Below are 24,312 nucleotides of genomic sequence, written 5' to 3' on the forward strand. Positions count from 1 at the left end.
GTTATACAATGTAATATTGTAGCACACAACCTTCCTGGATAAGACGGAGATAACGTCATGCATCCGAGCAGAGGGTGACCCCGGGTGGGTGTGGCGGTGCTCGGACGTACGTGGTACAGGACTGAAGGAGTGGGCGTTGCCAGGCGGGGAATGTGGGGAGAGGTTGCGGGACCTGGTTGCTAGGAGCCAGGTCTATGCTTGTTGCTAGGCTCTCGGTCTCTGTGGGCGGAGAACTGTTGGCCTGCTGGGTGTGGCCGCTGGAGACAGGTGCATGTGTGGGCGGGGCGTAGTAAGAGATGGGCGGGGCGGCGGTGGTGAAGTGGCCGTTCCAGTCTCACCTCTGTCGCTGTCACCTGTCTCTTCCTTTTCCGCCGGAATAGAGATGGTAAGAAGAGGCTTTGGGGGACACACGGGGGGATGGGGTCACCTGAGCGGGTGAGCAGTGCGGGCCGATCACACCGGGGGGAGGGGGGCTGATGATCACCTGTGCTTGGATGGATCTGTGTGTAGTAGAGGAGTGCAGGCTGATCATGTCCATGTAGGAGGGCCTGCAATCACAGCCGACTCTGGTGACCAGGAGGTGATGTGTGCTGGGGGGTCACCAGAGTCCACTCTCTGTCTCTCATTAGATAATAATAATATCTGTAGCACTAAAATAAATACAAGCCATCAACTTATTTCATTGTGCTTCCCATCTCCTGCAGCCTCTTTGCAGCTACTTCCTCTTTACATACACTCCAGCAGTGACTCCTCCAAGGCACTTTTTTTACATTTTGGATAGAGAGGTTGATTATAACTCCTGTAAGATTTATTATCTGTGTCCCATTAGGGAGACTTCTCTTTGCTTCCTGTCTCATAGCCAAACAGGAAGTGGGAGGAAATCCCTCTAAAGCGGGGATATGCAATTAGCGGACCTCCAGCTGTTGCAGAACTACAAGTCCCATGAGGCATAGCAAGACTCTGACAGCCACAAGCATGACACCAGAGTCAGAAGCATGATGGGACTTGTAGTTTTGCAACAGCTGAAGGTCCGCTAATTGCTTATCCCGAAGGAATCCTTGGTTGTCGCCAGGAATACTGTCCCCGTTAGATTTCCCCCTCTATTCCTGTTTTACCTACGGCCCTCCAGCTGTGGCAGAACTACACTTCCCATGAGGCATTGTAAAACGTTGTCATTCACAGACATGACTGGGCATGATGGGAATTGTAGTTCCTGAACAACTGTGGAGGGCTGTAGTTTGAAGAACCATGCTATTTAGGACAACTCAACGTTTGGGATTTTCTTTTACTTTCACTTTCAATGAGAATGGTAAACAGGACACATGGAGAGGGGAGTCTCCTTAACAGGGGCACAGACAGCAATAAAAACTCACGGGGGATCTAATCCCTCTCCACTCCATCCAAAATGTAAAAAATAATAATAGTAATTTTTTTATATATATATATAATATATATATATATATATATATATATATATATATATATATATATATATATAATAAAAATTATTATTATTATTAATAAATAAATATATATATATATATATATATATATATATATATATATAAATAAAAATTATTATTATTATTAATATATATATATATATATATATATATATATATATATATATATATATATATATATATATATAATTATACTCTAATGCCTTGTGCACATGATGAGATTATCAGACGATTAAGCTTCCTTTTTTTTTTTGTATGCCAATCTTATATTGAAAATGAAGAGTTTACTAAGGTTATGAAAATTCTCAACCGACAGAATAGAAATTCATGTAATGTATTGTAGTTAGAGGTGCAACGCTTAGAAATTTTGGAGCCAAAACCAAAAATTCGGGATGAACTTGGCCGAAACCGATACTGAAAATGACAGTTTAAAAATAAATAAAAAATTGTAATATTTTTTTTTTATTATAATATATATAATTTCTATTTTATAATAATAAATAACTATATTATATATATATATATATATATATATATATATATATATATATATTATAAAATAGAAATTATAAAATAGAAATTATATATTATAAAATAGAGATTATATATATATATATATATATATATATATATATATATATATATATATATATATATATATATATATATATATATATATATATATATATTATAAAATAGAGATTATATATATATATATATATATATATATATATATATATATATATATATATATATATATACACACAGTATATAAAAAATTATAATAAAATAAAAATACATTTTTTTATTTATTTTTAAACTGTAATTTTCAGTATTGGTTTCGGCCAAGTTCATCCCGAATTTTTGGTTTTGGCTCCAAAATTTCTAATCGTTGCACCTCTAACTACAATACATTACATGAATTTTTATTCTGTCATTTGAGAATTTTCATAACCTTAGTAAACTCTTCATTTTCGATATAAGATTAGCATACAAAGAAAAAAAAAAAAGACGCTCAATCGTCTTATAATCTCATCGTGTGCACAAGGCATTAGAGTATAATTATATATTTTACGTTTTTATATATATATATATATATATATATATATATATATATATATATATATATATATATATATATATATATATATATATATATTCTGTCTTTATAATTAATATCATGGATTTAAATGAATATAAATTTTATTGTTGGCAATTATCGGCCCCTTTTTAGCACAAGAAAAGCTTAAGAAATATGCATCCGTTTAAAATTTTGCTTGCTGCATTTTTGGTCCGTTAAAAAAAAAATAAATGCACCTCCCCACTGAAATGCATTGCAAACGCAGCAAGAACGCATACATAAAGCACCCATGTTACATTTTTAGATGCATTATTTTTTTGTCACGCGACCTATGAAAAACGAACCGTACGCACAGTGAAATCGTGGGGAAAAAAAACGCGTGCGTTTTCGACCCCATTATCGGCAGCTTTTTCTCTAGCGGCAAAAAAATGCTGATATGTTTCAGCCGCGGAAATTTCGGTATATCTCTAGTTGCAATGTATTGTATTTTCGAATGGCAACTGTACTAATTAAACCAAAGTCGTATGAACTTGTATGGTACGAGAATTTTTTTTAGTGCTAGCTGCATCGGATAATATCGGGTGAACTGTCGTGATCGGCTCTGTACTAACGATCAGATTATCTTACGATCACTTTGAGGGATGGTTCACACCACATGCAGTCCAGTGCGTTTTTTTTTATTTTTTTCCTGCATCAAAAACGCATGGAAAATAGATTATATGGCTTCCAATGGCATTGTTCACACCAGTGCAGTCAGTTCCAGGGCTTTCCAGTTCCAGAAAGTAGAACATGCTGCATTTTTCCTGCACTGGAAATCAGTAAAACGCATCAAAGTGGAGCGGACCCCAGTACAGTGGGGGGAAATAAAACACGGGAAAAAAAATCATCTGGAATGCATCCGGAAACATAAAAAAAAGCACCATAATGTGCCAAAAACACACATGTAGAAACGCATCCGGAACGGCTCTGGAGTGCGTTTTTTGTCGTGTGAACCAGCCCTAAAAGTGGTATTTTTCGTATGATTTTCTGATCGTGTGTATGGGTCATATGAGGCTCATTAACATGGTCATTCATGGACCAGAAAGGATTATTTCTGCAGAATATTACGGCTAGGTGTTGGTTCTGCTGTGGCTGCTCAGCCAGTACAAATGAATGACAGGCTGGAGGCTCTGCAGCTGTCTGCATGTGATGGCACATTAGCGATTACCTGCCGTCCGGCTCAGTTTACACAAGTGCGTTTTGTCATGCTTTTTGCAGAAATGCAGGACATGGTTTTTATTTTATTTTTAAAGCGGAGGTTCCGCCGTTTTTATTTATTTTTAAAGTCAGCAGCTACAAATATGGCAGCTGCTGACTTTTAAAAAATGGGCACTTACCTGTCCAGCGCACCCGCGATGTCAGCAGCCGAGGCTGAGCAATCGCTCGGTCCTCGGCTGCTTCCGCTGCCATCCTCGGTGAGGGAATCAGGAAGTGAAGCCTGACGACTTCACTGCCCGATTCCCTACCGCGCATGCGCGAGGATCGTGGTGCGCCGTCACTGGTCCCTGCTCTCTCTCCTGGGAACAGTGTTTCCCAGAAGACAGCCGGGGGAGTGACGTGACAGGCTGGATTCCTCGTGGGGATCAGACCCGGAAGTGGTGCAAATACCTGTCTCAGACAGGTATCTGCACCCCCCTCCCCCTAAAAGGTGCCAAATGTGTCACCGGAGGGGGGGAGGGATCCAAAAAGCAGAGGTTCACTTTTTGTGTGAACCTCCGCTTTAACATGGGTTCCTATAGAAAAAATTCACATCAATGCATTTTTAGAAAAGATCAGGGGCTTTTTTTAGGCCAGGTTCACACCTATGCGAATTGAGTGCGGCTTAAACCGCATCCAATTCGCAGGACATTTCAAAATACATTGTTTTCAATGAGGCTGGTTCACATATGTGCGATGCATTCGCACTGTGCATTGCCTCCAAACCGTGTGCGTTTTTTATGTCTTGCGGTGCGGCTCAGGTGCGAATTCAGTCCCATTATCTTCTATGGGTATGCATCTATAATTCGCAGATGTGTTCAGTTCTCTTCAGGAATTTCTCTCATTCAGCTCAATACAATTCTCCCCCACTCTCCTCTCACCCGGAACTTCTCCCAGGTCTCCAAATTCGCATGTAAAATGTTGCTAATCTGCTGAACACTTCTCTTATCTCTCTGCAGAGATAAGAGAGCTGAAATTCGCACCGCACTAGTGTGATTCAGGCCTAAAATGCAAAACACTGCTTTTTTTTTTTTTTTTTTTTTTTTTTGGGTTCAATAGAGACACTGTAGAAAAGCATGTAGTGCATTTTTAGTATGTTTTTGATGCGTTTTGCACTATATAATCTGCCCAACAATAAATTGGCCAACTAAAAAGAAAACAAAGCATCGAAAATGTGTATCTAGCACAGCTAAAAAGCCTCAAAAGCAACATGCATAGGTGTGAATGGAGCTTTAAGCCTAGTTCAGACTTGTGCGATTACAGCGCCGGTTCCCGCATCACTTTTTCCCCTGCAGGCACTTCACACTGCCCTCTGCGAACCACTGAGGGTGTCATTACACCCACCAGAACGGGTCACAGATCGCAGTGCGAACTCTGAATTCGTACAGGAATCGGATTGCATAGGTAAGAACACCCATGCGATCCGATTCCAGTGCAGGGGAAAAACAAATCCCTGCACTTTTTTCTTTGCGAATCCAATGAGAGTTCAGCCATATAACTGTATGACAACTCGCTTTGCTCAGACATCGCATGTGATCGGCACCTGCAGTGCGGGCGCAAATCGCATGCGATGTTTGAGATCGCATTAGTCTGAACCTAGGCTAGGGGATGGCTGAGCATACACTGACTCCTTGACCAATGACATGTGGACTGTGTCAGTCTGTCCTTTATTTTTATCAGGCTGAACATAAAAACCTGGAAGTACCAACCCTGCCGCAGTATGAATGAGCCCTTATGGCCCGTACACACGATCCTAATATCATACGAAAAATGTTGTCTGAGGAAGAATCGCACGATAATTGGATCGTTGGTACAGAGATTTCAAAAGCCGATCATGACAGTTTTTTTTCTTGTACAATACCAGATCGTACGATTTGCGTTTAGTTAGTACAGTTGTCGTCCGAAAATACAAATACATTACAACACATGACATCACTTTTTTTTTTGTCGTACGAGAATTTTCGTGACTTTAATAACCATTTAATTTCTACTTGCGACTATTAAGCAAAAAAAGTTGTACGATATTCGTGTGTACGGGGCATTAATCTCGGTTCACACTGGGAGTGCTTCAAAGTCGCCCCACTCAGCGCAGCTTGCAAACGGCTTCTTTAATGGAAGTCATTAATAGTAGATTATTAATTAAGAGTAGTACAGAAACCTTTTTCTAAGTCGGAGCAACTTGAGTCACTCTGATTAAAACGATTCCATTGCACTGCATTGACGCGACTTTTCAGGCGGCTAAGTCGCCTCAGTGTGAGCAGAGCCTTCCTGTGGGTGAAAAGCCGTGGACCATGTCTGCACAATGTGTATTGAAACAGCCACTTGCAGCCTCTGTTGTGTGGCAGGGTGACAACGCAGGAGCATAGTCGGGTGAGAGGGACACAGCGTTGTCACCCAAGAAACAGCTTGCACACTTTAAACAAAAGCTGCAGATTTAAAGATTAAAATTGCTCTTAAAATGACAAATGAAATGTTATGAGATTGTAGTGATTGTGTATTGGCAGTTCTGTCATTTATTGTATAATATGGAGAGTGGAATGCACCTTGTTGGGGGAGAATACCTCAAGCTGAACATAGAATCAGGATTTATGGAGGAGATCAGAGAAATGTCGTCCTCAGTCATGTGAGGCCCCCTTTACACGGTTTGATCCATATACAGAAATTGAAGAGGAGCTCCAGTCTCCCCCCAGAATAATTAAGTCAGCAGGTACAAATGCACCAACTGTCCAGGGATCCAGCATTGTCCTCGCCTGAACCAATTCTTCATCGGCTTCGGACCAGGCGCCCGCCATCTTAAAGTATAACTTTTTTTTTTTTTTTTTTTAGTTTTGGATAGTGGAGAGGGATTAGAACACCTGTCAGTTTTTATTGCTGTCTGTGTCCCCGTTATGGAGATTCACCCTCTCTATTTGTCCTGTTTACCATTATCAGTGAAAGTGACAGAAAACACCAAGGGGCAGATCCACATAGCGAGTACGCCGGCGTATCTACTGATACACCGGCGTACTTTCAAATTACCCGCATCGTATCTTTAGTTTGAATCCTCAAACCAAGATACGACGGCTTCTGTGTTCGATCCGACAGGCGTACGGCTTCGTACGCTTTCGGATCGTAGGTGCAATACTTTGGCGCCCACTGGGTGGAGTTCGCGTCGTTTTCCGCGTCGGGTATGCAAATGAGCTTTTTCCGACGATCCACGAACGTACGCGCGGCCGTCGCATTCTCTTACGTCATCTTTAGTCGGCTTTTTCCGGCGTATAGTTAAAGCTGCTATTTTGCGGCGTATAGATAGACTTGCCATGTTAAAGTATCGCCGTCGTTCCCGCGTCGAAATTTGAATTTTTTCTTTTTTTTTGCGTAAGTCGTCCGTGAATAGGGATGGACGTAAGTCACGTCTAAGTTGAAAAAATTACGTTGTTGCGACGTCATTTCGCGCAAAGCACGGCGGTAAATTTTGAAACGGAGCATGCGCAGTTCAATCGGCGTGGGGACGCGCTTCATTTAAATGAATCGCACCCCCTACTCACCAATTTGAATTCCGCCGCCAGAAATACACTACGCCGCCGTAACTTACGGCGCGAAATCGTTGAGGATTCGAAATTCCGCCAGGTAAGGTACGGCGGCGTAGTGTATCTCTGATACGCTGCGCGGATGTAATTCTCTCTGGATCTGGCCCCAAATGTTTGGGTTGTCCCCAGAAAAGTTAATAGAAGGGTAATTTTCCAATGGGGACACTAGTTCTGGTGAGCTGGGGGTCCCCAAGGACTTCTCTTAATATGCAGGGATTTCCTCTCACTTCCTGTTTGGTTATGGGACAGGAAGTGGAAAAAAAAATCTCTGTAATGGGACACAGATGGAGGAAAAAAAAACTGACAGGGGTTATAAGCCTCCCTTACTCTATCCAAAATAAACAATGGTTTTGCCTATAGTTCTACTTTAAGGAAGGGAAACTGGCAGTGAAGCCTTGCAAGTTCACAGCTGCCTCCAAAACCTTCAACAAAAGTAAAATATGCTGCATTTTTTTTTTCTGTGTGCAACACATCTAGAACATGGCAAAATGCATCACATAAAGAGGAATGCATATGTCTTCAGCGACTTTGAAACTTTTTGCCATTTTGCGACTTGCATAGACTTCAGTTGAATGTATGTAATTTGCAAGTCAGTGCAGTACAAATCGCAGTAGCACGATTTCAAAGCCGCACCAGTGTGAACAGGGGCTAAATGATACTTATACTTATTTACTATAAATCACCACCAACTGTTACATTGGACTGGGGTGGGGGGACTAGAAGAAAAGGCAAATTTTTTTTTACTTTTTAGAAAGAGTGTAGAGGGATTGGGACCCTTGTTAGATTTTTATTGCTGTCTGTGTCCCTGTTACAAAGACTCGCCCTTTAGATTTGTCCTGGTGATTGTTCTCGCTCAAGGGGAAAGAAAGCCCTCTTGTTTTGAGTGCTCATTATAACTCATCCAATGGTAACATTAGTTCTTTGACAACCAGGGATCCCCTCACTTTGAAGGGATTTCCTCTTGCTTCCTGTTTTGGCTATGGAACAGGAAGTGAAATCTTTGCAATCGGACGCAGTTGGCAAAATGAAGGAAAAAAAAAAATCAAGGGTTATAGCCCTTCCTTACTCTATCAAAAAAAAAAAAAAAGGTTTGGCCCTGGTCCAAACTTTAGGTCCGCTGGATCACGTGTGTGATAGATATATTTATTACAAACACACTCCAATACTTCCGGGTAGGGGGCGCACACTGCAGGTCGCTCCCGCTGTGATTACACACAGCAGGAGCCGATTGGCAGGTGCCTCGGCACCCACCGATCGTGAGGAAAAGACATAGAACTGCGATTTTTTTTTTTTTTTTTTTTTTTTTTTTTTTCCCTATGTAAACGAAGCAGATCGCTGATCTGACCTGAGGGAAGGGATGGAATTTGTGTCCCTGCAAAATTCCATGTCTTCCCCGTAGTAAAAGCACCTCCCACAGTACAGTAAAACACTGACTAGGCACATAGTTAACCCTTTGATTCCCCTGAATGTTTAACCCCTTCCCAGCAAATGTCATTAGTACAGTGATGGTGCATATTTTTAGCACTGATCACTGTAGTAGTCATACTGGTCCCCAAGAAGTGTCAGAATGTCCGCCTCCGCAATATCGCAGTCCCTCTATAAGTCACTGATCACCACAAATAATAGTAAAAAATAAATAAAAATACCCATAGTTTGTAGAAGCTATAACTTTTTTGCACAAATCAATCATATGTTCACGGAATACATATTGACCTAAATTGATTAAAGAAATTAGATTAAAAAAATGTAATGTTTTTATCTTTTATATGTTTTATAGCAGAAAGTAATTATATATAATCATATTTATCGGCGTATAACACGCACAGGCGTATAACACGCACCCTAACTTTAAGAGGGAAGTTTCAGGGAAAAAACTTACCACATCCCCTGCATATAACACGCAGGCACAGTTTACCATATTCAAAATTGTCTTTTGTAGCCAAGTCCTGGGCCTCTCCAGGCCTGATGGTGACCTCCAGAGTTAAGGGCAGCTGACATCCTTCTATGTAGAGTGGGTAACGAGGCATAGTGGGTGCAATGTAAGGTAGATTAATCTGCGCCAGACACTTCTTGAATGCAAAAAGATTTATCCTCTCCTCCCAGAACTGTGGGAGAGAGGGTTGGGGCCAGGACACCCTTTAGTAGTAGCAATGTTAATTAGCAGACTCCGAGACTTCTACAGGTAGACATGCAGGAAAGGGCACCCAGCCGGACACCACATCCACATGTATAGACACGCCGTCTCCTATGGCAACAATCTTGAACAGTTTCTAACAAAGGTTGTAATGAACTCTTTCACTTTCTCCACAATCTCCTCTTTAGATGTTCACTCAACTGAGCTCCCAGTATATCACTTAGACCCGCTGATCCACGGCCACTGGATCTCCTGAGCTCTTCCAATCTTCTCACTGAGTATCTTCCTCAAGCGTCACCCCCACGTCCCTAGCTTGGCACTTGCAGATACTCTTCCTCAAGTGTCACCCCAGTGGCCTGCTGGGTCCCTGGCTTTGAATGAATGAAAACTTATATAGCGCGGCACATGCGAACTTAATCGCCTCTGGGCGCTTGTTGTTCCTGTCTCCTTTGTTATCAAAAGAGATGCGTTTTGATCTTTCTCCTGAATGCTAAGTGGTTCTCCTCCAACCGAATGCTGGTTGGTAAAGCGTTCCATAGTCTGGGACCCTGGACCGCGAATCTCCTTTCTCCTTTGGATTTGTAGTTGGCTTTCGGTATCTGAAGAAGATTTTGATTGGTGGATCGCAAAACGCGATTGGGATTATGAGCTTTTATTTTTTCGCATAGATAATGGGGAGCATTCCCATGGATACATCTATGCGTTAAACAGAGTGCTTTAAAAGCAATTCTGTCTTTTACTGGCAACCAATGAAGGGTTCTCAGTGAAGGTGAGATTGATTCCCAGGGTTTTTTCCCAGTCACAAGTCTGGCGGCCGTATTTTGAACGACTTGCAGACGAGCGATTTGGTACTTTGGGAGTCCGCGGTAAAGGGCATTTGCATAATCCAGTCTGGAGTTTACAATTGCTCCCACCACGGCCGATATGTCTTCCTTGGGAATGAAAGGAGTAAGTCTGCCTAGTAGGCGCAGCAGATGGTGAGATCCGCTGACTACTGACCCTATTTGTGCATCCATTGTCATGTAGGAGTCAAAGATGACCCCGAGACTTTTGACTTTGGCGCTAGGGGTGATGATTTTGCCCAGAATGGGCGGGGGGGTCCAAGTTGTTGCAGGTTGTTTCATACGCTTGGCGTGAAACAGGAGAAGTTCTGTTTTTGCTCCGTTGAGTTTAAGATAACTCTTTGTCATCCAGTTCTCTATCAAAGAGAGGCATGTCTCTAGATTGAGGTGATGATCCTTTTTATTGCAAATGCGGAAATATAGTTGCGTGTCATCTGCATATGAATGATAAAGCAGTTTTTTGGCTGCTGATGATTTCAAAAAGCGGACAAAGATAGATGTTGAATAGCACCAGCGACAGAGGCGATCCTTGAGGGACTCCGAGCGATAATGTGCGTTTCTCAGAGGTGAAAGGTCCTAACTTCACTGTTTGCGATCGGTTGTCCAAAAAAGAGGAGAACCAAGATAAATCGCCTTCTGCGACTCTGGCTACTTCAGCTAGCCGAGTCAGAAGTAGCTTGTGGTCTACGGTGTCGAAGGCTGCACTTAGGTCCAACAGAACCAGAAGACAAGATTCTCCTTCGTCTGCTGCCTCAAGAGCGTCGTCCCATATTTTGAGCAATGCTGTTTCCGTCCCGTGTCCAGGACGGAAGCCCGATTGGAATGGATCAAGTAGGTTGTGGGTATCTAGATGCTGTTGCAGCTGTTGTACCACTACTTTTTCCATTACCTTTGAGAGAACGTTTAGGCCTGTTATGGGACGGCGGTGAATTGGGTCCTTGGGGTCTACGGTGGGTTTCTTTAAGATAGGTCGGATTATGCCCTCTTTCAACTGGGAGGGCACTATGCCTTCCTTGAATGATTGGTTGATAAGCTGCGTGATAGGAGGTGCCAAGATGTCAGCGCATTCCTTCAGCAGTTTAGTGGGGATGATATCATTTGGCGCTGTGCCGTTACGCAAAGTACCAATGATATTCTTTGTGGCATGGATAGAGATGGGTTCCAGCGTAAACTTACCTAATTGTGGTGAATTACTGCAGGTATTGTATGGATAATTACGGGGGGGGGGGGGTTGGGGGGGTGTTGTTTTGCTGAATGCTTTCCCGGATTCCCTCGATTTTATTAATGAAGTAATCTGATAATTCATTGCAAAATTCTTGGGTATCCGAATTGGGGGCTTCAAGACATCCTGGATTCATGGTCTGAGTGACCAGCTTGAAGAGTTCGCGTGGGCGATTAAGGGCGCTGTTGATAGCCTCAGAAAAATAGTTTTTCTTGGCTTTGAAAATTTCTTTGTGGTATTTTCGTGTTGTTGCTTTGTAGATGATGAGGTTCTCATCTGAAGTGCTTCTTTTCCAAGCAGCTTCCGCCCTTCTGCGCTCTTGCTTCAGTAACGCCAGTTGGTTGTTGAACCAGCTGGAGGTATTTTTCCGGATGCAGGTTTTACGTTTTCGGCGCTATTAAGTCGGCTGACTGTAATAGGGCTGTGTTTATGGCATCCAGTGTTTCTTCAGCCGTTTGATGCGGCTGAATTGTTTTTATTTTTTTCCTTAACGTGGTTTTGAAGAGTTCCGAGTGGAGCTTCTTCTGACATCTAGTCCAGTGTGTTGTCACTGGTTTTGATGTTTTTGTTAAGGGGGGGGATTCGGAAATAATGAATTTAATTGCATGGTGATCTGTCCATGGCAACGGTTCATTTTCCACAATTTTTATTTCCAGATCTTGTCTGAAAATAAGATCGAGTGTGTGACCTGAAGCATGTGTGGGCCCACATACTAGTTGTTGTAGCCCTAAACCTTCCAGGTGGTCAATACAGGCGTCGGCATTAGGGTCTTGTGGGGAGTTGGCCCAGAGATTAAAGTCCCCAAGCAGCAAAAGATGTTTGCCGTTAAGGGTGTAAGTGGAGATAAAGTCCGTCAATGATAGTAAAAGCTGCGATTTTGGGCCAGGTGGTCTGTAGCAGAGAAGAATGTGGATGGTCTTCTGGGAGTTTGTTTGCAGTTGTAGAGTGAGAATTTCCATGAATGGAAGAGGGTTTTGAAGGGCTGGTTTGGTGATCGCAAGATGAGTCTTATGGATCACCGCCAGTCCTCCTCCTCTTTGCCCTGTTCTGTTTTCCGTTATGATACGATAGTTTTCTGCCACCAATTCTCCTAGAATGGTGTTACAGTCGGCTGTGAGCCAGCTCTCTGTAATAAAGAGGCAGTCTAAATCGTGTTGTAGAATGAAATCATGGATTTCTAGTCAGTGTTTTACTGCCGATCTTGTGTTGATCAGAGCACATGAAGTGTGCTTGAGCTGGGGTAAACAGCTGAGATTTTTGATAGTCGATCGATTCTCAAAAGTCGCTCAGTTCTAAGGGCTTTTTTGGTGATGGCTGGTAGTATTGCGGCAAATCGCCTCAGATCCCCAATGGTTTCTGCAGAATATTGCAGATTAGCCATGGTCGTATAACACCAGGGGGGGGGGGAGGGGAGGATTAACTAATCCTCGATCTTGGCTTGGTCCAGAGGAAGGCGAAAAAAACCCTGGCCGTGCTATGCCAATATGCTACGACAGGGAAAAAAATTCCTTCCTGACCCCTTGTGAGGCGATCGGGCGAACCCTGGATCAAGTTCAATAGTATTGAGAAAGGAGAGAGTGGAGTTGGGTGTAGCAAGATGGCCGCCGATCAGTCAGCAGGATCCAGCTAGGGGCTGTCAGATTGAGAGGATCCGTGCTGCTGGGGAGGATTTGATCGATTGCCGGGAGGAGAAGGTGCTCTTCAGGGGTAGGGGGGGGGGCTTTATTGGGCAGTTTGGTGATGGTTGCCGGGGGGAGAGCGGCGCGCCGCTAGGCCACGGATGAAGCCGCGGCCTTTCCTAGATCGCGGCTGCCGCGATTCTTTCCAGGCCGGCGCGGATGTATAAAAAAAAAACGCCCGAAAAGGCGGAAATTGAAGCGGAGACCTGGCGGAGGGGTGCCCTGAGTAGGGGTGGTAGTGTGAGGGTACAGGATACGGAGTCTATCCGGGCGGAAAGCTGCGGCTTTATCCTTAAAAGGACGGCCGCAATCTACCCCCGGACAGAGGGCAGGAAGACGGGCAGCAAACTGGTAAACACCAGGGCTTACCTTTAAGGAAGGAGCCTGTGAGGGGGGCCGGAGATGGACTACTGGAGGCCAAGGGGAAAAGAGGCAATGGTTGGTCCTGGAAACGGTGGTGTGTGCTTCGCCGCTGGGGGCTGGGAGGAGTGCACCTGTCTGCAGACTGACTGCCTGTCTAGCTTGTCCCTGAGTGGAGCAGACTCGTCGGAAGCGTCCTACTCCACCTAGCGGCTGACTGACTGAGCAGTCTCTAGCTTGGTACAGGAACAGGTCAGGGATAGCCGACACCTGCTTAAGTTTTCCCAATTCTTCACCATCCCCAGCTGGTGAAAATACTGCTCTGGTACTGGCTTCAGCTACTCACTGTGGTCTCAAGTAGCAAGGTGGTCGGTCCCTTAGTGGCGACAGCTTTCCATCTACCTCCGACCATGACAGGTTCTCCGGCCGGCAGAACTGTTACTTCTGGTTTGGACTGCAAGCTGCAATCCCAAACCTATGCTGCTCTCTTGCTTCTGGATAGGTCCTCAGACAGCCTAGCAGCCAGATGTCCCCGGTATAGGCCTCAGGCTTAGCAGCCCAGGGCAATACAATGCACGTCCACCCAGGTACCCCGATCACCTGACCCAACCCAAATAAATAGGCAGGCCTTCAAGGGACCTAAGAAATTCCCTGCCCATTGTCTGAGACGCCCCATTCATTCCTAATCTGTCCTTGCAATGCCCTTGTCTTATCTAATGCCATCAGATATCCGACCATCTAGTGAGAGAAGTGCAGCAACCCCAGAATCAAAGTGAAATCAATTGACCTCCTAATTGGCCAAGGCAGCTATCACTTGGCAGATAAATTTGCTAGCAACCTGCCTAGGCATCACTTTTTTTGTTTATAGCATAAAAACTAAAAAAATGCAGTGGTGATCAAATGACACCAAAAGAAAGCTCTAATTTGTGGGGGAAATGGGTCATTTTATTTGGGTACAGCGTCGCAATTGTTAAAGTAACGCAGTGCTGTATCACAATGAATGGCCTGGTCATGAAGGGGGAGCAAGGCTGGGTTCACACTATTTGCGGAGGGGCTCATAGCAGGGGGTCTGTTGTGTCCCCGTTCACCGTTTTCAGGGGCGAATCGGGCCCAAAATTTTTACCTGAAATGGAGCCAAAGACACCCAGGACCCTTCTGCTGTGCGCTCCGCAGCCGCCCCGGAGATGTGCGAACCGGTCACATTACCACATCCAATTCTCACAAGTGTGAACCCGGCCTGAATCTCCGGAGGTCAAGTGGTTACATCATTGTATACTCAAGTATTTGAGATGCATTTTCCATGTGTTCACTGCGTTCACTTATATGGTGGCATAAAAGTAAAGCACTGCCCATGTATAGTGGCGGAGTGCTGCAGCCTGGAGATACAAAAGTGACCGTGTTATCCACAGGGATCTGATTTGTCCTAGTGAAGGTATGAAGATGAAAAGAATCTGATCAGCTTCAATGTATTTGGGTTACTGGCTGTCACTGGTGGCACCATGACATTTTAGTATGATCCGTTTTGGAAATGGCTTTTATACGATACGGTTAGCTTCAGATTGTTGTGATAGGGGCCCAAATGAAATGACGAGTACGCTACCCAAGGCTGATTTATTACACTGGCAAGAAGCCGACACGGCTCTGTCATAGGGAGTGTCTGAACTGCACATTTCTGAGACCGTGATCTCCCCATTACCCAGAAGAACCCTTGGAAATCTTGTGTTTTTCTGTGCGTACCTTCATTTTATCTTCTCTCCTTCTTTTCCCATCGTAAACAGGCAGATATTTCGTCTGGTACAACTAAAACATTTCAGTTTTGACTTTTTCAAATGATTATTTCATAAATCAAGACGGCAATGTATTCCTACGAACCAACCCTATAATATTGGCTTTTCCAGTCGTAAAATGTTATCTCTTTTATAATGATCCCCATAAACGGTTTGAATTCTGGCCAATTCCTGCTGAATCTGGAAAAATCTGAGCCATGCATGGCCCTGCAAGCAGCTTCGGACTTAACAAGTTGATTTAAAAATTGACTGAGCCAAGAAGCATAAGAGGCAGAAACTATTCGGGCAGCCACAGGTTGGGCGGCTTAGCTGTCTACAACCTGTGCTCCCCACTGAAAGAGACCATATACGCCAACTGAAATTGATCCATATTGATCTAAAGCGGGGGTCTCCAAACTTTTTAAAGAAAGGGCCAGTTTATTGTCCTTCAGACTTTTGGAGGGCCAGATTGTGGCCAGCGGGGGGCAGAAAATGTCCCGGGCCCAGCATCAGTGAAAATAAATAAATATGGCCTCGGGGTTGCTGGTCAATAGGAGGAGTATTGCCCATAATAGTAAGAGGGATAGTATCCCATCAAAGGTATCGGTGAGAGATATTGCCCCATTGTTGGTGTCAGTGGGAGGAATAGTGCTCCAAGGGCCAGGTAATGGCTATCAAAGGGCCACAGTTTGGAGACCCCTGATCTAAAGGGAACCTTTACCTTCATAAAAACATTTTAGCTCCTGTTGATTACTGACACAGAGACCTGCTTCCTCCTACTAACTGACACAGAGACCTTATTTTTCCACTGACAACTGACGTGGAGACCTTCTTCCTCCCTCCTTATCTGTTTGGTTGCCCTTCTCTGCACTTTCTCCAGTTCCCCAATATCCTTTTTGACAACTGGTGCCCAAAACTGAACTGCATATTCCAGATGAGGTGAGTGTGTCTCTCTCTCTCGGCAAGAACGTGGTGACATCATCGTGTACAACGAGCATGCACTAGTCGCATTCGATGCCATCGCCGCCATCTTGATGCACCCTACCTATGCCTAGGAAGCTACTGCGCATGCGTCAAAGTAATTTCGCCCATGCACGGGTTTCCACGGTGACAGGTAAGTATACACTTTCTCAGCAGGAAAACACTGCCGAGAATCACAACGAGAAAATAGAGAGCAGGTTCTCTATTTTTCTTGTTGGGATTTTAGGCAGTTTTCTTGACGAGAAACCTGAAAGCCTCGTACACACGGACGGTATACCTGGCAAGAAAGCTCTGCCAACAGTTTTCTTGCTGAGTAAACCGAAAATGTGTACGAGGCTGGACTCTCTCTCAGAAAGGACTTTGCTTGCTTTGGAAACGGTAGCTTGGCATTGCATGTTGTTATTATTGAGCTTATGATCTACCAAAACCCCCAGATCCTTCTCCACCATTGATTCCCCCAGTTGTACTCCCCCTAGTATGTATGACGCATGCATATTCTTAGCCCCCAAATGCATAACTTTACATTTATTAACATCAAACCTCATCTGCCAATTAGACAGAGCATTGAGGTCGGCTTGTAAATTGGAGACATACTGTAAGCATGTCATCTGCAGAGACAGAAATGTTACTTTTGATCTCAGACCCGATATTTATAAAGGTATTAAAAAGTAAGGGTCCCAACACTGAACCTTGGGGTACACCACTGATAACCTTAGACCAGGGGTGGCCAACCAGTGGCCTGGGGGCCACATGTGGCCCGCGGAGACCTCTGATGTGGCCCACGACCTCCTGATCTGGAATGGTGGGTTGGCAAGCCCAGATCGCAGGTTACGGAGCGGAGCCCCATAAGGTGAAAGCAGTCTTAGGCCCTTTTCATGCGATCAGCCCAACCAAATGGGACCCTCAATTCACCTCTATAGAGCGACAGATGTCCGTTTACCCCGCCTACCTCCAATCCGAAAAACAGAAGGGAATTGGTCCCCTTCCATCTGGGTGGATCGGAGGGCCTATAGAGTAGTCGTAACCCTTCATCCGCCCGCTCTGCTCATTGTGGCCCACGACTGGTTACCAAGTTGCTTAAGTGGCCCTCGTGCTTCAAAAGGTTGGGCACCCCTGCCTTAGACCATTCAGATTAAGAATTATTAACCACGACTCTCTGAATTCTGTTATTTAGCCAGTTTTCTATCCATTTACAAACTGATATTTCCAATCCTGTAGACTTTTACCTTACACATGAGCCGTGTGTTGTTTGACAACTTGTCTTTCACAAATCCATTAGTCAAAGCACGTCACTATTCTCCTAATGCTTTGCCACAGCTCACTATGTGCGCCACTATTAAACCCTTTTCTTTTATTTAGCACTCTGTTATTATCCCTATGCTTTGCCGCTGTGTACTGCTATTAAAACCATAAATGTTATATTTTTTATCAACATGTTTTTGTACAGCATTTAGAGAAGGAAAATTCTTGCTGTCTGTTTGTTCCTGCCCATTACTGGCATTAGTATGTTTAATAATTAAATTATCCTTTGTCTTGAGGTTTGTGCCTGTCTGTCTGTGATACTCAGTCATCATTACACAGTAATTAAGACCTATCTTGTGGGTAAGAGGACTGTGGGAAACATGTGCAGAGTATACAGCGAATAGGCTTGGGGCCAGATTCACGTAGAAGTGCAGCGGCGTAACGTATCGTAGATACGTTACACCGCCGCAAGTTTTCATTGCAAGTGCCTGATTCACAAAGCACTTGCAATGAAAACCTACGCTGGCGGCCTCCGGCGTAAGCCCGCGTAATTCAAATGGGCGTGTGCCATTTAAATTAGGCGCGCTCCCGCGCTGGACCTACTGCGCATGCTCCGTTACGAAATTCCCGCCGTGCTTTGCGCGAAGTGACGTCATTTTTTCGAACGGCGACGTGCGTAGCGTACTTCCGGATTACCGGACGTCATACGCAAGAAAAAAAAATTGAATTTTGACGCGGGAACGACGGCCATACTTTAACATGGGCTATGTAAAGTTAGGGCACCTAAAACGACGACTAACTTTGCGACAGGAAACTAGACTAGCAGCGACGTAGCGAACACGAAAAAACATCATGGATCGCCGTAACTCCTAATTTGCATACCCGACGCTGGTTTACGACGCAAACTCCCCCCAGCGGCGGCCGCGGTACTGCATCCTAAGATCCGACAGTGTAAAACAATTACACCTGTCGGATCTTAGGGCTATCTATGCGTAACTGATTCTATGAATCAGTCGCATAGATACTCTGAGAGATACGACGGAGTATCTGAGATACTCCGTCGTATCTCCTTTGTGAATCTGGCCCTTGGTTTCTATTTAGCATTGTCTCCTTGGGCTAAGCCCACCGATCAGTGCGCTCAACAATCGCCACAGTGCGTCACGCACACCGCAGCTATTCTCTGTGTCCAAGTGGTTGCTTACTGTATGACATTACAATTTACATTTTCTTACAAGGAAGCTTCTATTATGGTATGTCTGCTGTTATAAAATTAAATTCAGACCTGGGAATTTAGTTTTCCACTTGTTCTCCAAGCTCCTGAACGGCACCAGCAAAAGAAATGGCTGCAGCAGCTCTGTTTGTTTGTACATCATTCATTTGTTTAATACAGGTAGTGTTAGTACCTGAATTTGACTTGGTGTTCGCCTCTTACAACCCCCCTGTACAGCAGAGCTCAGACTAGGAGAGAAGTAGCACAAGGAGCCAATCAGTTGTGCTGCAATGTAAGGAGCACTCTGATGGGGGGGGAAGGGGGAGTGACAGATCCGTCTGCTGCTTCTTTGTTCACTTTGTTCACTGTCCATTCACAGGCTGGGTGGGAACAAGACTTTTAGGCTGGATTCATACATGTGCGGTGCGAATTCCAGCTTTGTTTTCTCTGCGAAGAGAAAAGACAGCTGTTCAGCGGTTCCTCTTTATTGTAGGTAAGGATCGGCTGAACAGGGAGAGGGGAGGTGTAGTGAGGAGGGGGAGAGAATCAGATGCGTTCCCATAGAAGAATATGTGCCTTCAATTCGCACTGCCTAGAAAACACACATTTTTTGGGCAATGCAGAGTGTGAATGCAACGCACATATGTGAACCAGATGCATTCAAACAAATGGATTTTAAAATTGTATGCGAATTGGATGCGGTATAATTCGCATAGGTGCAAACCCAGCCTTAAGGTTAGGTTTGCACCTTTGCGATGTATTGACACAAAGCACATGGATGTGTGTTGCATTGGGGCAGCCTATACATTTCAATGGGCTCCCTAGTGCACGTGAACACACTAAAAAAGTGCATGTTCTTGTAGTGTATTATCGTCCCTGCGTGGTGTGCTAAAACCCACATGCATTGATAAGGTGCCATTAAAGAGATTGTAAAGCCTTTCGGGCACATAGACTTGTGAAGACTGCCCCCCCCCCCCCCCCCGGCTCATCCCCACGCCCCTGGCCCCGCTGCCATTTTATTTTAAAAATAAAAACTCAAAATTGTTACTGCCAGCGCTGTAAATACTGAATTTGAGCTGTCTTCAGGCCGCTCCAATGGATGGATTCTGCGGATGAGACGAGCGGCCACGTGATCTCCCCAGCTGACGTCAGAAGGAGATCATTGCCCCTCCCACAGAATTCTTCCATTGGAAGCTGGAAAGCGGCCGTGAGTAATGTGACCAGCCTGAAGAGAGCTGAAATTCATTATTTAAAGCGCTCGTTTTTAAAAACCACATACAGTGTGCAATGCCAGCCTCTAATAGAGGGGCTGGCATAGACTTATATTATTTCCTTAACAACCACTTTAATATATTTAGTGACTTCAGGCTTTTTAATGCAAACTTAGCAACAATGTGGAAGTTTTCTTCAACCAGGTGTGTTGATGATCATGGATCACATAATTGTTTTAGGTTGGCTTTTCTCAACCTTTACAACACAGAGGAACCCTTGAAATAACTTTCTGGTCTCAGGGAACCCCTAAAAAAATTATATCAACAACTCATGATACATTAATGTGATGGTCAGTGGGAAGAATGCCCCTCACACTTGTGGCCATTGGGAAGAATTACCCCCTTCCAGATAGCTGAAAAGATCAATGACGTCGGTAGGAACTTATCTGAGAGGCAGAAATTGCTCGTTGCTCAAGGTTCCTCTAGCAACCCTAGTTGAGAAACGCTGTTTTAGGTGTTTGTCTGTAGATCTAAGTTGACTTCTTGTTGAATGATAATGAAATAGAATAATTTGATCTTTTTAAGACAATCATGGAAAATGAATACATGTTTAACCCCTTCCCTACCGAGTCATTGTAAAATGACGTCGGCGGGAACCCTCCCTCCCTCCGGGTGGACGTCATATGACGTCCTGGGCTTCCCAGGCGGCTAGGGGGTGCGCACGCTCCCGCCGCATCGCTCGGTACGTGTGGCCCGGCGGCCGTGATGTCTGTCGGGCACCCGCGATTAACCCGTAATCACGGCAGGACCACGGATCTGTGTGTGGAAACGCGCACAGATCCATGTCCTGTTGGAGGAGAGGAGACCGATGTGTGTTCCCAGTACAGAGGAACACACATTGGTCTCCTCCCCTTGTGAGTCCCCTCCCCCTACAGGTAGAATCGCTTATTAGGGAACATATTAACCCCTGCCAGTCACATTTACACTGTAATCGGAGCAGTTTTATAGCACTAATCGCTGCATTGTAGATGCTATAACTTTTGCGCAAACCAATCAATAAACGCTTATTGTTGTGTTTTTTTTTTTTGTTTTTTACCAAAAATATGTAGAAGAATACGTATCTTCTTTTGTTTATAGCACAAAAAATAAAAACCGCCAAGGTGATCAAATACCACCAAATGAAAGCTCTATTTGTGGGGGGGATAAAAACCCATAAAGATTTAATTTGGGTACAGTATTGCATGACTGCGCAATTGTCATTCAAACTGCGACCGCGCTGAAAACTAAAAAAAATTCTAGGCAGAAATGGGGTGCAAATGCCCAGTATTGAATCGATTAATGTAACTTTGATGTGTCCCTGCAGTTCACAAGACTCCATTATAGCTCGGCTATATGTTATTTACTTGGATACACAAAATCTCCTGTGTGTACATGCTTGGTGATCGCGTGATCCAAAAATAACATAGAAATAAGGTGAACACACAACATCGAAGAACAACACTCTCTGGTGAATAAACACAATGGTAACACCTCACTTACATGGATTCTGGACCTGGCATTCACTTATACCGAATAAGGAACGATCACTCTGATATCAGGCTTCCATTGCGCCTTGACTGATGAGTGTTGTTCCTGTAGTCAAAATGGTAACGTTTAAAGCCTTTTTTTAAAAGTGTTGATCGATACGCTTCTTTATGACAGAAAAGAATGTGTATGTCTCTTCTGTTATAGATGTGTTAACGCCTTTTCTCTGTTTGTATACACTGAGCTGCGCATGCCATAACTCGTTCTGCACTTTGTCTCTGTGTGGAGGCGGCCATCTTGGTGGAGACAGGGCTTTGCTTCCTCCTGTCAGAGCCTCCAGCAAGGAGAACAGTGAGCATCACATTAGTGACATCACCAAATCTCAACCTAGGCGCACTTGCATCTAGGGAGGAATTGCAGACGAGGTAGATTTTTCAGCATACTGTTTAGGACCAAATAACTCTTCCTCTTCCCTACAACAGCATTTTTTTTTTTATTACATTTTTTTTTTTAATCCAGGCCCACTTTAATTGAACTTTTTGTTTTCCTCCAGGTGACTTTGTGGTTGAGGTCACTGACAATATCATTGTTTAGGAGTGTTTGTATTTAAATACTAGGGATAAGATCATGTTTATACTGTACATGAAACTTGGCATTAGGTGTATAGGAACTTCTCCATTCCATAAACACTTATGATAAGATCAGACACTTCTCTTTCTGTTTATGTTTTGGCTTAAAAGGCCAATTTCCATCACTTTAGAATGTGGGTTGTGTTTCTGGTTTAACTGATGGCCAACAGTTAACATGTGAACAGTGTGGCAGACAGGCTCACAAGAAAAACAGGGCTGTGTAAAACATGGCCTGATACATTGAACAGCAATACAAGAAACCTGTGCTAAGAAAAATGGCTGCATAACAGCCATTATTCACTTCTCCATTTAAAAATACCAGTTGCTGATTCAGTGGCTTAAAGGGGTTGTAAAGGTACAATTTTATTTATTTTTCCTAAATAGCTTCCTTTACCTTAGTGCAGTCCTCCTTCACTTACCTCATCCTTCGATTTTGCTTTTAAATGTCCTTATTTCTTCTGAGAAATCTTCACTTCCTGTTCTTCTGTCTGTAACTCCACACAGTAATGCAAGGCTTTCTCCCTGGTGTGGAGTGTCGTGCACGCCCCCTCCCTTGGACTACAGGAGAGTCAGGACACTCTCTACATTGCAGATAGAGAAAGGAGCTGTGTGTTAGTGGGCGTCCTGACTCTCCTGTAGTCCATGTGAGGGGGCAAGCACGACACTCCACACCAGGGAGAAAGCCTTGCATTACTGTGTGGAGTTACAGACAGAAGAACAGGAAGTGAGGATTTCTCAGAAGAAATAAGGACATTTAAAAGCAAAATCGAAGGATGACCTCACAAATGCACTTCTTGGAAGAATGGTCAAACATTCCCATAGACACACTCTTAAACCTTGCGGACAGCCTTTCCAGAAGAGTTGAAGCTGTAATAGCTGCAATGGGTGGGCCAACTCAATATTGAACCCATGGGACTAATGCCGCGTACACACGGTCGTTTATCGGCATAAAAAAAAAAACGTAATTTTTCAGCATGTCCAAAAAACGTTGTCGTTTTTTGGACATGCTGAAAAATGACGTTTTAAAAAAAAATTATGAACAAAGCGCGGTGACGTACAACATGTACGACGGCACTCGAAGGGGAAGTTCTATTCGCCTTTGGGCTGATTTTTTAGCTGATTCCGTGTTAGTAAAAGACGATTCGCGCTTTTCTGTCTGTTACAGCGTGATGAATGTGCTTACTCCATTATGAATGGTAGTTTTACCTGAACGAGCGCCTCATAACTCGCTTTTGGTTATGCGCGGGTTTAAAACGTTGTTTTAGCCCACACACGATCATTGTTTACAACCCGAAAAACTGCATTTTAAAAAATGCAGCATGTTCGAATTTTTATTTTATTTTTTTGTCGTTTTTCAGAAGCCGAAAAACGATGTGAAGCCCACACACGATGATTTTAAATGACGTTTTTAAAAATGTCATTTTTTTTTCATGCCGAAAAACGACCGTGTGTACGCGGCATTAGACTCAGATGCCATTAACCACTTGCCTAACGTCCTCCAGGTGGACGTCATATGACGTCCTTGTTTTCCCGGCATTCTGGCGAGGGGCGTGCCTTTGACAGTCAGGCCACTGATGAGCAATGTAGTGCGTCATGCCTCCCAGAAGAGTAGCTGTTGCCATGGTAACATACAGCAGGAAGGGAAGGAAGAAGAGGATGCGAAGAGCTGTACAAAGTATGTAATGCAAGTCTAAGGCCCCATACTCACGAGCAAACATGTCTGCTGAAACTGGCCCGCAGGCCAGTTTCAGCAGACATGTTTGGTCGTGTGTGGGCGCGAGCGGGCCGAATTCCAGCAAACATTTGCCCGCCGGGCCTTTTCCCAGCAGACAAATATTCCTGGACTTGTTTTAAAACAGTCCGCTGGAATTCTGCCCGCTCGGACATGTACGGTCGTCAGTACAGACCTACCGTACATGTCCAGGCGCCCGCCGTCCCTCGCATGCGTCGAATGACTTCGACGCATGCGTGGAAGCATTTTAAAGGCGGGCCGCCCACGTCGCCGCGTCATTGTCGCGGCGACACTGCGTCATCGACGCGGCGACACCGCGGACACGCCCCGCGTATTGTTTACGCGCGGACTTCTGTACGATGGTGTGTACAACCATCGTACAGAAGCCCTCTGGCAGACATGTATGGTGAAAACGGTCCGACGGACCGCTT

At 44.2% G+C, this 24,312-nt stretch overlaps 1 protein-coding gene across 1 annotated transcript in view; it reads left to right on the forward strand.

Moving 5' to 3' along the window:
* The first annotated feature begins 256 nt into the window (after positions 1 to 256).
* AP1S3 (adaptor related protein complex 1 subunit sigma 3) overlaps positions 257 to 24,312 on the forward strand; it is a 46,362-nt gene continuing 22,306 nt past the window's right edge. Inside the window, exon 1 of the mRNA XM_040349028.1 lies at positions 257 to 385. Within this exon, the coding sequence (XP_040204962.1) occupies positions 272 to 385 (114 nt within the window). The 5' untranslated portion in view covers positions 257 to 271. The remainder of the gene's footprint in view (positions 386 to 24,312) is intronic.

Source organism: Rana temporaria, chromosome 4 (genome assembly GCF_905171775.1).
Source record: "Rana temporaria chromosome 4, aRanTem1.1, whole genome shotgun sequence".
Classification (NCBI taxonomy): Eukaryota; Metazoa; Chordata; class Amphibia; order Anura; family Ranidae; genus Rana; species Rana temporaria.